A 16,201-nucleotide genomic window follows, 5' to 3' on the forward strand; every position below is an offset into this window, starting at 1 on the left:
AGTCTCATGATACACTGGAAACCACAGCTTCATACACAAAAGAAAAAAAGGACTGGAAGGAAATATGCCAGATGCTGGCAGTGGTTATCCCCGTACAGTTAGTTCAATGATGGGCAATTTTATTCTCAATGAGCATGCATGACTTTTTTTTTCAATATAAAAACAATTAAATAAATATAAAATGGAAGTATTTTAGAAGAGTCTGTTTTCCTTATTTTTTTTATTTTTATTTTTTGAGACAGAGTCTCCCTCTTGCTACCCAGGCTGGAGTGCAGTGGTGCGATCTTGGCTTACCTCAACCTCCGCCTGCCGGGTTCAAGCCATTCTCCTGCCTCAGCCTCCCGAGTAGCTGGGATTACAGGTGTGCACCACCACACCCAGCTAACTTTTGTATTTTAAATAGAGACGAGGTTTCATCATGTTGGCCAGGCTAGTCTTGAACTCCTGACCTCAAGTGATCTTCTGGGATTATAGGCGTGAGCCACTGTGCCTGGCCCCCTAAATCTTTCTAAAGACACACCCTTTACAGTCTGTCTCTGAAAAGTCTTAACATCTCCCTGACATAAAGAGATATCAAATTCTAATGGAAAGTTGAATTCTCACAGGCTTACTTGGTTTGAAGGAAAAAAAACTATCCAAGCCTAGCTTGTGGAAGAAAACATTTTCTTTCAGCCTTGCCAATGGCTTCATTATTGAGGACGGCTCAGGGTCCTGACAAGCCCGAGAGAAACAACTGCTCTCTGCTCCTGATCCCTCCAGCCTCAGGCTCAGTGACCGGTGCTCTGGGGGATGCCATCCAGTCAGGTGGGTGGACTTTACAATACCTGCTCCTGAGGTGCTGTTCGGTGAAGCAGAACCTTGGCAGTGAGGCAGGGCGGGAGCTGAGTGCTGACAATCCTAGGAGGCCACACACAGAACAAGAACACCATGAGAAGAAATACACCAAAACACTGAATTTTAAAGGTGCCTAACAGCCTGTGTTGACAAGGATCTTGGGGACTTGGCTGGTGGGAGTTTCAACTGGTAAAACCCTTACAGAGGGCACTCTGGTAGTTCCTGCCAACATTTAAAATATCCAAACACTTTGACTCAGCTTGTACCAAGATGTATGCATAAGAATATTCATTACACGGAGAATGGTAAAAACAATTAAAAAATGAGTAAACCAACAAAATGTTCATCAACAAGAGAGTAAAGCACAACACAGCCAGAGTCCCAAAGAGTGTGCAGCCCTCATAAGAATGAGGTGGACCCATATGAACTGGTAAATAAATCCTCACTATATGCATTGAGAAACCATGTGATCCTATTTAAGGAGACAGCAAAAATAAGCAAAATCAACATATGCAGACATGTACTGGTGGGCACAAACACACAGAAAGAGCAAGATGCCCACCAAACTGCCAATGATGAGGACAGGTTAAGAGTGAGGGAGAGGCTGGGCACAGTGGCTTACTCCTGTAATCACAGCACTTTGGGAGGCTGAGGTCAGAGAATAACTTAAGCTTAGGAGTTTGAGACCTCCACAAGCAACATAGTGAGACCCCATCTCTACAAAAAAAAAAAAAAAGTAAAGAAAATTAACCAGGTGTGGTAGCATGTGCTTGCTGTCCCAGGCTGAGGTGGGAGGATCACTTGAGTCCAAGAAGTTGAGGCTGTAGTAAGCTGTGTTTATGCCACTGCACTACAGCCTGGGCAACAGAGCAAAACTGTGTCTCAAAAACAAACAAACAAACAAAAAAACAGGAAGAAAAAAGGGGGGTTTTAAATTGTGCTCTGTGTGCTCCTCTATTGATTGATTTGTTTACAGTGAAAATGTATTCCTGTATTAGCTATATAATTTAAATACAGGCTGGGTGCAGTGGCTCATGCCTATAATCCAAGCACTTTGGGAAGCTGAGGATCGCTTGAAGCCAGGTGTTTGAGACCAGCCTGGGCAACACAGCAAGACCTCGTCCCTACAAAAAGGAAAAGACAAATATATATATTTAAGAAACGCAAAATGAGAAAAGGGGAAAAAATACTCTCTGTGGTGGGTATGTCGCTGACGAACTTGGAAGTCCTACAGCTGCTTCAGAACCATCATGATAAGAACCAGAGCAAGGAAGAAGAGTGCAAAGTGCACCAGGGTCTATGCTCGGTTCTTCCGCATCTGTCATCTTATTTCATTCTTCACAAGGGATGTCTATTTCCCAGAAGAGAAAATTGAGGCTAAGCAACTCGCCCAAGGCCACATGGCTGGCAAAAGAAGGAGAATCTGGGGCACAGCACCATGGCCCTGCCTGCCCTGGGCTGTGAGAACGAACCCTCCATGAGGAGAGAGGCCTTAGATGACCTAGAGTGGCTCTGGGCACTCAGACTCACGAAGAGGCCCTCCAATTACATGAAGAAGTGCAGTGAATTCTCAGAGGCCAACCAAGACACAGGCCCAGCCAAGAGGCTGGAAGGCAGCTGCATAAGGGCCTGTAAGGCTGCTTTGCAGAACTGAGCCGAGGTAAGCACACCAGGGCCTCTGGGCAGCAGGAGGAGAGCAGCAGCAGGAGGAGGGCCACAGCAGGCTCCTTCCATGTCTCTTGACTTACAGTGCTGGCTGCTGGCAAAGCTGGGGACTCTGCATCAGCATTTTGCAGACTGACAACTATTGCAGCATGCCCTATACTGAGAATTACAGGGATTCCTTGTATATTCTTAACTCTTTTCCGAACACAACTATTTCCAATTTCTCAGCTTTGCTCAAAGACCGGTACACACCTGTCTTTCTAAACTACCTGATAGTAGACAAAACCAGCCCATTTAGAACTGGCCAGAGACTGAGCTCCCCATCATGATCTGGAGGTGGTTGATGGTCAGTTGTGCAGCAGGGGAATGGGGCTGGAGGAGAGGGGTCTGGAGTTACTCACAGTCCTTTATAGAGGATGCAGCCAGCGAGAATGTGAGGCGAGCGCTGGCAGGTCTGCAGAATGCGGGCTGCCTTCAGCAACAACAGAGGCTCCACCTGTGCAGGGCAAGAGGCATCATGCCCACCCATCAGCATGCTCACAATCAGGAAGGGAGAAAAGGGGAAAGGGTTGTACACAACAGCTGGACAGGGTGTAGCTCAAAGCCTGGAAAAGGAGAATGCATCACACAGTAAAACCTGTGCCATGGCTTGGGACTATTCTACCTCTCTATACCCGGAACTGCTGACACCACGAAATGCCAAATTCTTAGAACAAGGAGGCCTGTACAGAAGCTAGAAGGTGCAGCAAATATGGCATATGTACTATATGCACTAAGAAACCATGTGATCCTATTTAAGGAGATAGCAAAAATAAACAAAATCAATATAGGCATATATGTACTGGTGGGTACAAACACACGGAAAGAGCAAGATGCCCACCAAACTGCCAAAGGGGTCAGAGTAGATGGCCCGGGAGACCCTATCTACACTGACAATGCTAAGACCTGATGGCAGCAGAAGAGGAGGGTGTATCCTATAAATACACGTCATGGTACCAGGCGAAACCCACCTACCCTATCCTCCACCTTCCTTCTGAAGCACAATCCCCATGGTGATACAGGTGGCCTGATGTCTGACCAGGTTCCATGACTCTATTTCATCACAAAACATGAAACCATCATGCTCTTTCACTCGGGGAAATATGCCTCAGTTCCACATTCCTTGTATGGAGTCAGTGGCCTAGAAGTCCCTAAAAATACAAGAAAAGCATCTGGACCTGGTCAGGAAGAGCCAGCAATAGCCAGCAGCCTCCTCAGACTTCCACCTGCCAGCTAGAACCAGCAAGTATCCACCAGCTGTTAGAACTAGTGTTAACGGAGCCTCCAGAGCTGCTGACACATTAAGAAATGTATTCTTCATAGCCTCAAGACTGTGCTCTGTCCCAGCCAGCCATTCTATAAAGTTTTGGGGCCAGCTGCAGGAAGTTTTCCAGACTGGAGCAGGGAAAACCCTTCCCCATGTCTGGTGGAGTCATGCTCTGTGAAGGCTGAATCACAGCGCCACACCCCTGCTACAGGGACACTATTTACTACTGCAGTGAGACACAGGACAGGGTTGTGAGTCAGGGCCCAGGTAGCTGCCTCTTAATGGGGCAGCACAGGTGGTCAGGCCAGATACACAAGCAGCCTCGGTTTCACTGAGTGTTAACTGCACATGGAGTGGCTCAGAGATACAAAAACAGTTCCCAACCACTGTCTCTCAAAGACAGCAACCGTGTGTTTGAAATGTTCATGCTGGGCATTTTTGATGCTGAGAATAACTAGATTATATGGTAAGAATATCAAGAGAGAAGGCCTTCAGATTACTGAGTTCAACACTTCTGAGGCATGAACAAAACAGTAATTCCCTTTACTGAGCATTTACTTGGTGTCATTTGAGGTACAGCTTCACTTGACCATCAAAACAGTTCCAGAAGGCAGGTATGCTGACACTATTCTCTGGAAAAGGGAAATGAGGCTGAGAGGTGACATGCCTTGTCATGGCCCTGCCGGAGAAGTGACAATCTACTCACTTTTCCAGATACAGTTCACTTCGGGAATATTAAAAAGTATCCAGAAGTCCTAATCTTACATATAAAATGAATAAGGATGAAAATGTTACTTTAGTTTGGTCCAAGTTCCAGAGGGAATTGAAAATCTTATGCAGATCACTGGTGTTTTTCAGAATTTGTTCGATGAAGCTGTCCCACTCCGTGCTCAGTTCCTCCTGAGAACAGTTCTAAAACAGAAAGAGCCTCAGGTCAATATCTGAGATTTTGAGGGACAGACTCTTTGGCCAGAGTCCCAGCTACCTCAAAAATTGTTCCTCACACAGGAAACTGACCAGAAGGGAGGACCTGTTTTAAACCTACCCAATCACGGATCCACCTGCCAGGTGGGGGTGGCAAGCAAGGCCTGTGCTTTCTTAAACATCCCAGAGAGGAGAAGGGGATAAACATTTGGAATAAATGTGACCTATGCCACTAGGCCCAAAGGCATATGACGGGGCTCCGAGAGCCCCTGACCTTGTCCCCAGACACAATGTGTTTATAGGAAGTATAACAGACCCCAGAGTAAGTATTGCATTCTGGCAATATCGGTTTTTATAAAGAGGCCCAATATAAGACTCCTAAACCCCATACTCGTACCTCATAAGCTAGGGAAACAGGTCCATTGTAAAAGTTAAAGAATCCAATTAGCTGATCCAGAAACCTCTTGCAGCTGACATCAGGGAGCTCCACAGCACAGCCCAGCACCTGTAAAGAGAGAAACCAGAAGACAAGCATTTTCCTTCTCTTTGAGTCCAAGCCCAGAATCCTGGCATCCAGGGCTCTCAATTACCTGACTTCACTGGCCCATTGAAATTGATCTTCTATTATCCCTGAGTCCACACCCTCCATTCTGGCCAAGTTAATCTCCACAGACAAGTAAGTTCTGTACCTCAATTCATGTTGTCCAATCTCAAACGTCCTCTTCCTTATTGTTCATTTCCCCAGAACTTACTCATAACCTTCAGTGCCCACCACAGATTTCAGTATCTCCATGAGGTCTGTTCTATTAACTCCAGCCAATAATGCTGACCTTTCTTCTGACCCTTGCATTGTTAGGACTGTTATTTGGACAGTGGATGTTTAATCTGGATTCCATTACAAACAATGGACAGGACTCAAACTCCTTCACGAATGGCCATCATGTCTCTCCAGCTGGATGGAGTGCTTTAAGAGCAAGAACTGACTGCAATCTTCCCAGCTCTAGATCTCCAAAATGCTGAGTGTAGTGGTTAGTTCTACAGCAGATAAATACTTGGCCGGGTGCGGTGGCTCATGCCTGTAATCCCAGTACTTTGGGAGGTTGAAGTGGGTGCATCACAAGGTCAAGAGATCGAAACTATCCTGGCCAACATGGTGAAACCCCGTCTCTACTAAAAATACTGCGCATGGTGGTGTGCGCCTGTAGTCCCAGCTACTCGGGAGGCTGAGCAGAAGAATCGCTTGAACCTGGGAGGCGGAGGTTGCAGTGAGCTGAGATGGCGCCACTGCACAGCCTGGCAACAGAGCAAGACTCTGTCTCAAAAAAAAAAAAAAAGAAAAAAAAGAAAAAGTGCTTGCTGAGTTAGAAAGTAATCTGGTCATACGTTTAAAGAGTCTGAAAAAGTTCCTATTACTTGATGTAATAATTCTACCTCTAGGAATCTGTCCTAAGGGAATCATCAGATATTTAAACTAATAAACCCTGACAGAAAACAAATAAACAAAAATTCCCTCTGAATGTAAGCTACAGTAGCACAAGGATCTTTGCTTTCTTCCCAGATGTAATCCAAGACCTTACAACAGTCTGGCATGTAAGAAGTGTTCAATTCTTCCAATTGATAAACAGACCGAATGCAATTCCAATCATAATCCCACCAGCTTTTCTTCAGAAACCGATAAACTGATTGTATAATGAAAACACAAAGAACCTGAAATATCCAAAGCTATCTTGAGAAAAGAATAAGGTTGGAGGACTTATACTATCTGGTATCAAGACTTACTATAAAGCTATAGAAATCAAGACAGTGTGGTACTCACACATAATCTTCAAACAGATCTGTGGAAAAGCCAAAGAGAGTCCAGAAATGGACCCACACTTAAATGGTCATCTGATCTCTGGTAAAGGAACTGAAGGGAAATCCAACAGGGAAAGGAAAATGTTTTCAACAACGATGCTGGAAGAACTGGTTATCCAGGTGGGGAAAAAAAAAAAAAGGTCCTTGACCTCTACTCATACCATTCACAAATATTAACCCAAAGTGGATTACAGATCTAAATTTAAAAGCTAAAACTATAAAATTCTTACAAAAATAAAAAAGGGAGACTATCTCCTCCAATGGAATAGGCAGTGGTTTTTTTCAGGCAGGACACAGAAAGCAATAACCATAAAAAGATAAAATTAATAAGTTAGACTTAATTAAAATGAAAAATTTCTGCTCATCAAAAGACATCAAGAAAATTAACAGGCATGCCACAAACTGGGAGAAATTATTTTAAAAAGATGTATCTGACAAAGAACTGGTATCTAGGATATAAAAAGAACTACAATTAAAAAAATAAAACCCAATTTAAAAAACGGGCAGGGCTTTGGACACTTCGCAAAGGAAGATATTCAAGTGGTCATTAAGCACGTGAAAAGGCCTCAGTATCATTAGTCATTAGGGAAGTGAAGATTAAAACCACAATAACATACCACTGCACATGCAGCAGAATGGCTAAGATGAACAGACTGTCAATCTCAATGCTGACAAGGATGTGGAGTAACTGGAATGCTCATACATTGTTGGTAGGAATGTAAAATGGTACAACCACTAAAGGAAAAGGTCTAACAGTTTCCTATAAAATCCAACATACACCTACTCTATGACCCAGCAATTCCAGGACTGGATATTCACCCAGGAGAGATGAAAACATGTGTTCACCAAAATACTTGCATAGGAATGCTCCTAGAAAACTTATCCTTAATGTCCCCAACAGGACACAGTTCAGACGTCCATCAAAAGAAGACTAGATTGTGATCTATTCAGACAACAGAATACTGTTTAATAAAATGGAATGAACACTGATAGATGCAACAACGTGAACGAATTTCACAAATGTTAAGTGGCAAGACAGACACCTGTAAAGCATGTACCCACAAACAAACATTAAATTTTTTTTTTTTTTTGGAATGGAGTTTCACTCCTGTTGCCCAGGCTGGAGTGAAGTGGTACAATCACGGCTCACTGCAACCTCTGCCTCCCAGGTTCAAGAGAGTCTCCTGCCTCAGCCTCCCGAGTAGCAGGGATTACAGGCATGTGCCACCATGCCTGGCTAATTTTGTATTCTTAGTAGAAATAGGGTTTCTCCACGTTGGTCAGGTGGTCTTGAACTCCTGACCTCAGGTGATCCGCCCGCCTCAGCCTCCCAAAGTGCTGGGATTACAGGCGTGAGCCATAGCGCTCGGCCCCAAACACTGTATTTTAGTTGATGATATGCATGATAGAGTATCTGCGTGGAGAGTACACTAACGTGTGCAACTTACTTTGAAAACTGTAACAAAATAATTTGGGGCTGGGTTACAGTGTCTTGCTCCTGTAATTCCAGCACTTTGGGAGGCCAAGGTGGGAGGATTCCTTGAGCTCAGGAGTTCAAGACCAGCCTGGGCAACATGGTGAAACCCTGCCTCTAGAAAAAATTTTAAAAATTAGCTGGGCATGGTGGTGCATGCCTGTGGTCCTAGCAACTCAGGAGGCTGAGGTGGGAAGATCGTTTGAGTTTGGGAGGCGGAGGTTGCAGTAAACCAAGGTCGCATCTCAGCACTCCAGCCTGGGCAACAGATTGAGACCCTGTCTCAACAATATAAAATAAAAATAATTTGAATTAATGGGAGGGTAAAGGAATGAATAGATAGGTAATAAAACAACTATAATAAAATGCTAATTGTAGAATTAAGGAGGTATATGAGTATTCACTGTAAAATTCAACTGTTCAGTATGTTAAAACATTTTCATAATAAAATGCTGGAAATAATACCTACAAAGTTGAATACAGCATCCCACACTTAAGCATCCCTTTACCTCAGGAAGCCTTAAAATAAATGTAGCCATGAGAAACAGCACTTTAGATTATATGCTACTATTAGAATGTAAAGGAATGATTTTTATTTATTTATTTATTTATTATTATTATTATTTTTTGAGACGGAGTCTCGCTCTGTCACCCAGGCTGGAGTGCTATGGCCGGATCTCAGCTCACTGCAAGCTCCGCCTCCCGGGTTCACGCCGTTCTCCTGCCTCAGCCTCCCGGGTAGCTGGGACTACAGGTGCCGCCACCTCGCCCGGCTAGTTTTTTGTAGTTTTTTTTAGTAGAGACAGGGTGTCACCGTGTTAGCCAGGATGGTCTCGATCTCCTGACCTCGTGATCCGCCCGTCTCGGCCTCCCAAAGTGCTGGGATTACAGGCTTGAGCCACCGCGCCCGGCCTTTATTTATTTTTTTTTAAGACAGGGTCTCACTCTGTTGCCTAGGCTAGAGTGCAGTGGCAATCATGGCTCACTGTAGCCTGAAACTCCTAAGCTCAAGCAATCCTCTCCTCAGCCTCCTGAGTAGCTAAGAAAACAGGCATGAGCCACCACACCTGGTTAATTTTTTAATTTTTTTGGTAAAGCGGGGTCTTACTATGTTGCTCAGGCTGATACCGAACTCCTAAACTCAAGCAATACTCTCTTTTATTTTTTTAAATGGGTTCTCTGAAACCTAACACATATCTATCAGTGTTTTTTCTGGGTCACTTACCCAGTAAGTGTAGACAGTATGGAGAAGAAAAGATGACGATAAAAACTCAATTTACAACACAGAGTAAACAGAATTTCCACAAGTTGGCCTAAGTCTTTGAAAGGAAAGGAGAAACCAGCCATGTGCATTGCAGGATATGTTAGAAATGTTTTGGAGAGCACTCAACAATGATGGGCAGATGCAGAGAGTACCACAGGAAGCAAGGGTGATTACTAAACACAGTACATGGATGCGGTGGTTGGGGGGATAATTCTAAATTCAAGACTCAGAAACAGCATAACTTCCTAAACTTATCATTGCAACACTTCAGCACTGATTCTGCCTGTTCAACTTACCCAAAGGTAATCTCCATCAACTTTTATGGCAAACTTCAGTTTTCTCAGACGAACAAGAGTAGGAGGAGAGTCAGAAATGTCAGAAACACAGCGGACAACTCCAGCAATCTGTCCACAAAGCAACTCCTGTTGGTCAAGCAGGGTCTGTGGGAAAGGAGCACATTCCAGATAGGAAGCTAAAATTCTTGAACTCTTGCATCATTTCTTACAGCATACTGAAGTCTGCAAGCCAAATCCAGTCTGTTGCCTGTTTTCCTATGGCCCATAAGCTAAGAATGGTTCTTAAACTTTTTAAAGGTTACAATAAAGAATATGTGATTGACACCTCACGTGCCTTGCAAAGCCTAAAATATTTACTGTCTGGCTCTTTACAAAGTTTGCCAACCCCTGCCTGAGATGACTTAACTCTAAGAGAACACCGAGCAGGAACACATGAGATGACTGCACAGAACTGCATTTCTGTTGCTAGGATTATAGGCATATGCTTAGCAGAAGCATGAGCCTTTCACTCCTACTCAAATCTCCCACACAGAGTGGCCAGAGTGACCCAGATTAACCCCAACTATCTATGTCAGAGCATGGTCACAGGAGGGAAAATACAGAATCTCCTAATCAACCTTAGTCTTAACTAACGCACAGGACAGCCAGACAGTATGGTATGCACAGGAAATGTACACAGCACCCATGAAGAATTCTTACCTAGAAAACTGAGCTTGAACCTAACCAAGGCTCTAGATCTTACTACTAATGTAAAGGAAATACAGTGGATAGAGATATTAAATGACACCACCATGAGAAACAAAGCAGCCAAATCTAGAGTGCGGGGTTCTAACACTCTACTACACATATGACCTGGTTTCTTCAATAATTCAACGGCATGGAGGAGGGGGGAAAACATGAGTGGCTGGGTGAGGACTGTTATTAAAAGGACTTAAAATACAAAATAACCAAATAGAATATGTGGATGCTGTTTGGATCCTTATTAGGAAAAAGAGAAAGAGATGGAAGGATGGAAGTATGGGTGGATGGCAGGCAGGAAGGAAGAGCAGAGTAAGTAACATCCAAGACAATACATTAGGCAAAATTTGAATCTAGTCTGGGTATCAGGTAATATGAAGGAATTACTGTTGCTAATTACTGTAACTTTTGTTAGGTGTGGTAATGTTTAAAATAATGTCCTTTTTAGTTAGAGATGTTGCTTGATACTGGTGAGATGATGCAACACCTAGAATTTGCTCCAGGAAAAAAAAAAGAGAGAGAGAAGAGGAGGTTAAGATAGGTCATATAAAATGTGCAAAGTATTACCGAGCGCGGTGGCTCACGCCTTTAATTTCAGCACTTTGGGAGGCCGAGGCGGGTGGATCACGAGGTCAGGAGATTGAGACCATCCTGGCTAATATGGTGAAACCTCATCTCTACTAAAAATTCAAAAATTAGCCGGGTGTGGTGGCAGGCGCCTATAGTCCCAGCTAGTCAGAAGGCTGAGGCAGGAGAATGGCGTGAACCCGGGAGGTGGAGCATGCAGTGAGCCAAGATCGTGCCACTGCACTCCAGCCTGGACAACAGAGTGACACTCGTCTTAAAAAAAAAAAAAAAAAAAAAAAAAGGCAAAGTATTGATAATTGTTGAAGTTACTAATGGCACATGAGGGTTCATGATACTTGACTCTCTGTTTTTGTATATGTTTGAATACAAACTTTTTTTTTTTTTTTTTTGAGATGGAGTTTCACTCTTGTTGCCCAGGCTGGAGTGCAATGGTGCAGTCTCTGCTCACTCCAACCTCTGCCTCCCAGATTCACGTGATTCTCGTGCCTCAGCCTCCCAAGTGGTTGGGATTACAGGAGCACGCCACCACGCCCGGCTAATTTTTGGATTTTTAGTAGAGACAGGGTTTCACCATGCTGGCCAGGCTGGTCTCGAACTCCTGACCTCAGGTGATCCACCCACCTCAGCCTCCCAAAGAGCTGGGATTGCAGGTATATGCCACCGTGCCTAGCTGAATACTAACTTTTAAAAACTGAGCTGATCAAAAAATTGGGGATAGAGGGAGGCAGACAAAAATCATGATGGAAATAGAAAGCTAAAGACAATGAAAGTGCTGAGCTGCCTGGAAATTTTAAGACCAGAACAACAAGAAATAGTACAACTAAGAATAAGACAGTAGAAATGTCATTGTCTGGATTAGCCAAACTGTCCTAATGTAAACCCTATACTTTTGAAAAGTTATCACTTGGAGGCACTGGGATCCCCACCGAACAATAAAATGCTGTGTGGCTTACCTGGGAAGGATAAAAATAACAAATGCCAGCTCTTGTTGGATCGCCTTCTTCCTTCACCTTGGAACCATCATAAAGAAAAAAATAATTCCACCTGGCAAGAGAACAGAATGGAGCCATGTTTCCTTTCATCCAGTGATCACGGCGTTTAAAACATAGCTTCCTATTTCCCAGCCCGAGGAGGGCTCATTACTGTGTCTGAAAGCCTTCAGGTGGCCCCAAAGAAGAAAGAACCCCAGTAGCTACAAATTAGATAAAAACGTTCTGTAAGCGCAGGAAATTCAAACTAAAATTATGCCTCTATCCAGCCGTTAGACCATCTGCCAGAGAAGACATAAGTAGTTACAAGAAAAATGAGGCGCCCACAATGACTGCTCTTATTTGAAACACTGAACCTTAACTATACAACCACATGGTCTGATACACTGTCTTTTAAGGCTCTGATAACAAAATAAGTTAAGGATGTATTAGATGCACTCCTCGTAAGTGCTGAGCATCAAGATTTCCAGAAACAGCCCTTCTACCAGGAATTCATGCATTCACTTAAACACTGACTGAGGGCCCACAGTGAGCTCCACGGTTGCTGAGCAAACATGCAGTTTCAATGCAGGATAGCGAGTCCATAAGTCCGTAACAGGGAAAAAACGGGGCCTGTGAGAATTTACAGAGAAACTCTGAACTCCTCTCTACCATGCCAAACCTCACCAAGTATCACTCAAGCACACTTCCTCATTAACCGTCTCCTGATTCCCTCAGCCCAGAGATAACCTCTTTCTTCTGAATTTCCATGACCCTCTGTTCTTCCTCAAAGACTCTTATAGACTACACTGCAGTATAACTATATTACTTAATGTTATTATCTGATTACCTCTTTAAGACCATAAAACAAACACTTCAAAGGCTGGGCCTCAATTTTGTTTTGTTTTTACAGGGTCTCACTTTGTAGCCCTGTAAGCTGGAGTGCAGTGGTGCAACTGCGGTTCAGTGCTCAACCACCCAGGCTCAAGCCATCCTGCCGCCTCAGCCTCCCAAGTAGCTGGGACTACAGGAGTGTGCCACCATGCTCAGCTACTTTTTAAAAAAATTTTTGTAGAAATGAGTCTCACTATATTGCCCAGGCTGGTCTCAAATTCCTGGACTCAAACAATCCTGCCTTGGCCTCCCAAAGTGCTGGAATTACACGTGTGAGCCACCACGCCTGGCTGGACCTGTTTTACTTCTAAGTTTCTGAGAACACATTTATGAGACTATAACATAAAGCAGCAATGGGACCAATCTGTCATCTGTTCTCTTCTCCCCTGGATCTATGCCCTCTCTGAGGCCTCCCTCCATGGCTCCCACCTTGCCTTCCTGATGAAAAAGCACCAACTTGGCTGGGCACAGTGGCTCACACCTATAATCCCAGCACTTTGAGAGGCCTAGGCAGGAGGATTGCTTGAGCTCAGGAGTTCGAGATTAGCCTGGACAACACGGTGAAACCCCATCTCCACAAAAAAACAGACAAAATTAGCCAGGCATGGTGGGGTGAGCCTGTGGTCCCAGTTATTTGGTACGCTGAGGTAGGAGGATCACTTGAGCCTGGGGTGTGAGGCTACAGTGACCTGAGATCACGCCACTGCACTCTGGCCTGGACAACAGAGCAAGACCCTGTCTCAAAAATAAATAAATAAATAAAGCACCAACGTGGTCTCTGGCACCGTCCACTTTCCCAATACCTAGGGCTGGATGTATAAATGGCTGCAGAGTAAGCTCAGATCAAAAAGCCTCAGAAAAGTTTCACAGGCAACTCAGAAACTCCATGTGCACTCCATCCTCCCCTGTCCCCACGTTCTCTGGGTGAAAGCATCCCTGCTTGTGTGGGCACACAAAAGAAAACTTGAGTGTCATTTTGAACTGCACCATCTTTTTGACTTCCACATAAATAATCAGTCACTAAATCCTACTAATTCTAGCTAAACCTGCTTTTCACCTTCATCTCCTTCACAACTGATGTTTGCTAAACCTAATTATGGGAAAGGATTAACGCATTTAGGGTTGAGAAGGGAACCGGGTTTCAGACAGACATTGAATTAATACCCTTCAATACCCAATCTGGCCAAACCTCTCCACATGGTGTAATTCTCAACTGCAACCATACCTCATCTCTGCAAATTTAAGACTACAATACCCACATTATCATCAAAGCTGGCTGCATGATCAGGCTGTGGCTTATCTTTTCTACAATCTCCCAGCAATGCCAGACTCATTCAAACACTGGGAGAGGCTTGCAAGATTAAAGCACGTTAGCTTCGGAGAGAAATGGCTCATGTGCTTGATTCAGCTGCTCTGAGGAAAGTGGTATTTTGTTATGTTAACCCCAAAAATCTATCCAACAGCCCAGCGAAAGCTATGCCATGGCAGGCCCTGCTACTCACCACGAGGCTGACTTTGTCTCTGTGGAGGTGGAGGTGGCCATCTACTTTGCAGTCATCCTCATCCTCTTCATTGAGGTTTTCTTTTCCAGTATCAGTTCTTTCTCCCCAGCTGTGACCGTTCCTTTATCTCCCAATCCAGCGAATCTGGATGTGGCAGGTTTCAGTGTTTTCAGTCACCACTGCCACTTGGTTAGTTTTCACTCAGCATGGAAAGTACCACTTCCCTTCCTTGCAGGTTCTGCAGTTTCATGTATATTTCTATGCCTCTTACAACTCAGGGAGAAACTATAACAAAGAGAATCCTAGCAGAAAAGTCAAATTCATTCATCTGGTTTCCTGAGTGTCACTGTGGCTGTCTACAGAACCACCACTTCAAGCTCCTCTCCAGGAAAGCCAAACGTGGGAGATGCATGCTAGAGCTGGGGTTCTAAAGAAATTTCTAGCTTGTCTAGCTCAAACCCATCGTGAAGATTCTATTAAAAGTTTTGAAGTTTCCAGTTCAAACATCAGTGCCTTGGCTCTGAAATAAACACAAGGAATAGATATTTCAGAAACTCGTGAGAGAGCATATGACCCAGCAGGATTAAACGAATGGTGTATTTCAAAAGAGCTTTCTGTAAGGGTGACAATGATACTTCAAAATCAAAGAGGGAGGCTTGCAGAGACTTCAGAGTAAGGGCTTTAGTCTCTTGAACAGTTAAGGGAAACACACCACAAGCTTCACAGAAGATAAAATCAAATGATAGGGTGAAAATGCTCTAGGTGTGGGCAGCTATACAAATAAACCAGTTGCTGTGTTAATAATGGAACCCAAATTAAGGAACTATCATCTTGACAGTCCAAAAGTAACCTGAACATGCAGAATTCCAGAGAGGGGCAAGTTTCTAAAAAATGAAAAGAACTTTATCAAACGGCTTTCAAACTTCCACGAGAGAAAGACAGTTCAGTGTATCATGGAATTTCAGAGTCGGAAGGAACCCTGGCATCATTTACTCTACTCTCCTGCACTCTTTTCCAAAAATTATCTTGGCTGTCTCTGCTTTACATCCTCCCGAAATACGTGGTTCTCTACGTTACATTTCTCTTTCCAACAAACTAAAATCAGCGTTCCCTATTTTACATCTGCCACCCACTCGCTACCCTGGATAACACTCCGCAGGAAAACACAAAACAAGGTCTAATTCTTCCACGTGACAACCTCTTGGTCACTTCAAAACTACTGTCTCATTCCTACTGTCACTTTCTCCAAGCTTAATGCCCTAGCAACATGGTCTCAAATGCTTGCTCACCATTCTGCAATCTACGGGTACACAAATACAGTCTGTTAAAGTCTTGAATATTTGATGGCCTGTAAAATCTCTATCTCTTCTCAGCTCTAGATATTTTGGATTGGGCCTCCATAGGACTATACTCTTTGTACTCTGTGGAGCATATTTGGGTGCCTGTGGAAGGGACCAAGGCAGCAGCCTAAAACTCCCCATCCCTTGTTTCCAGAGGACTGGGCCCTACACTACCGAGGTCCTCTCTTATCTCTGAAAGGTCCAGAAGAGACCACTAATGGCCCTGGCGTAGGGACAGACGTCGGAATGTAAGCATAAAAGGCTCTGGTAGCCCGGGAAGGGATAGTAACAACCCGGGGAAAGGGCCTCACTGGAGCAGCAGGGCTGCAAAACGGACGCTAATGGCTGGAGAAGGGCCAGGAAGCTGCTGGGCACAGCCCCCGGGGCGCAGGCAGCGATGGGTAACAGCACGGGGGCTGTGCGGTGTCTGGCCCCACCTCCAGGGGACTGGGAAATGGTGGGCGAAGGCCTAAGGATCAGGCGGGGTCGGGTCACACTCTAGACTGGGGGCCCGCCCCTCTGTATCCCCGCGCCTCCGAGCGCCGCCCACCCAC

General features: G+C 44.4%; 1 protein-coding gene across 3 annotated transcripts in view; it reads right to left on the bottom strand.

Moving 5' to 3' along the window:
• HPS4 (HPS4 biogenesis of lysosomal organelles complex 3 subunit 2) overlaps positions 1 to 16,201 on the bottom strand; it is a 31,622-nt gene that overhangs the window by 15,205 nt on the left and 216 nt on the right. For all 3 annotated transcript variants that reach the window (XM_033233072.1, XM_033233071.1, XM_033233073.1), the window contains exons 2-8: positions 14,308 to 14,827; positions 11,897 to 11,987; positions 9,618 to 9,761; positions 5,127 to 5,234; positions 4,601 to 4,717; positions 2,901 to 2,995; positions 825 to 897 (exon numbers count right to left, since the gene is read on the bottom strand). In XM_033233072.1, coding sequence (XP_033088963.1) covers positions 825 to 897; positions 2,901 to 2,995; positions 4,601 to 4,717; positions 5,127 to 5,234; positions 9,618 to 9,761; positions 11,897 to 11,987; positions 14,308 to 14,348 — 669 coding nt within the window. In that variant the 5' untranslated portion in view covers positions 14,349 to 14,827. The remainder of the gene's footprint in view (positions 1 to 824; positions 898 to 2,900; positions 2,996 to 4,600; positions 4,718 to 5,126; positions 5,235 to 9,617; positions 9,762 to 11,896; positions 11,988 to 14,307; positions 14,828 to 16,201) is intronic.

Source organism: Trachypithecus francoisi, unplaced genomic scaffold (genome assembly GCF_009764315.1).
Source record: "Trachypithecus francoisi isolate TF-2019V2 unplaced genomic scaffold, Tfra_2.0 Lachesis_group14, whole genome shotgun sequence".
Classification (NCBI taxonomy): domain Eukaryota; kingdom Metazoa; phylum Chordata; class Mammalia; order Primates; family Cercopithecidae; genus Trachypithecus; species Trachypithecus francoisi.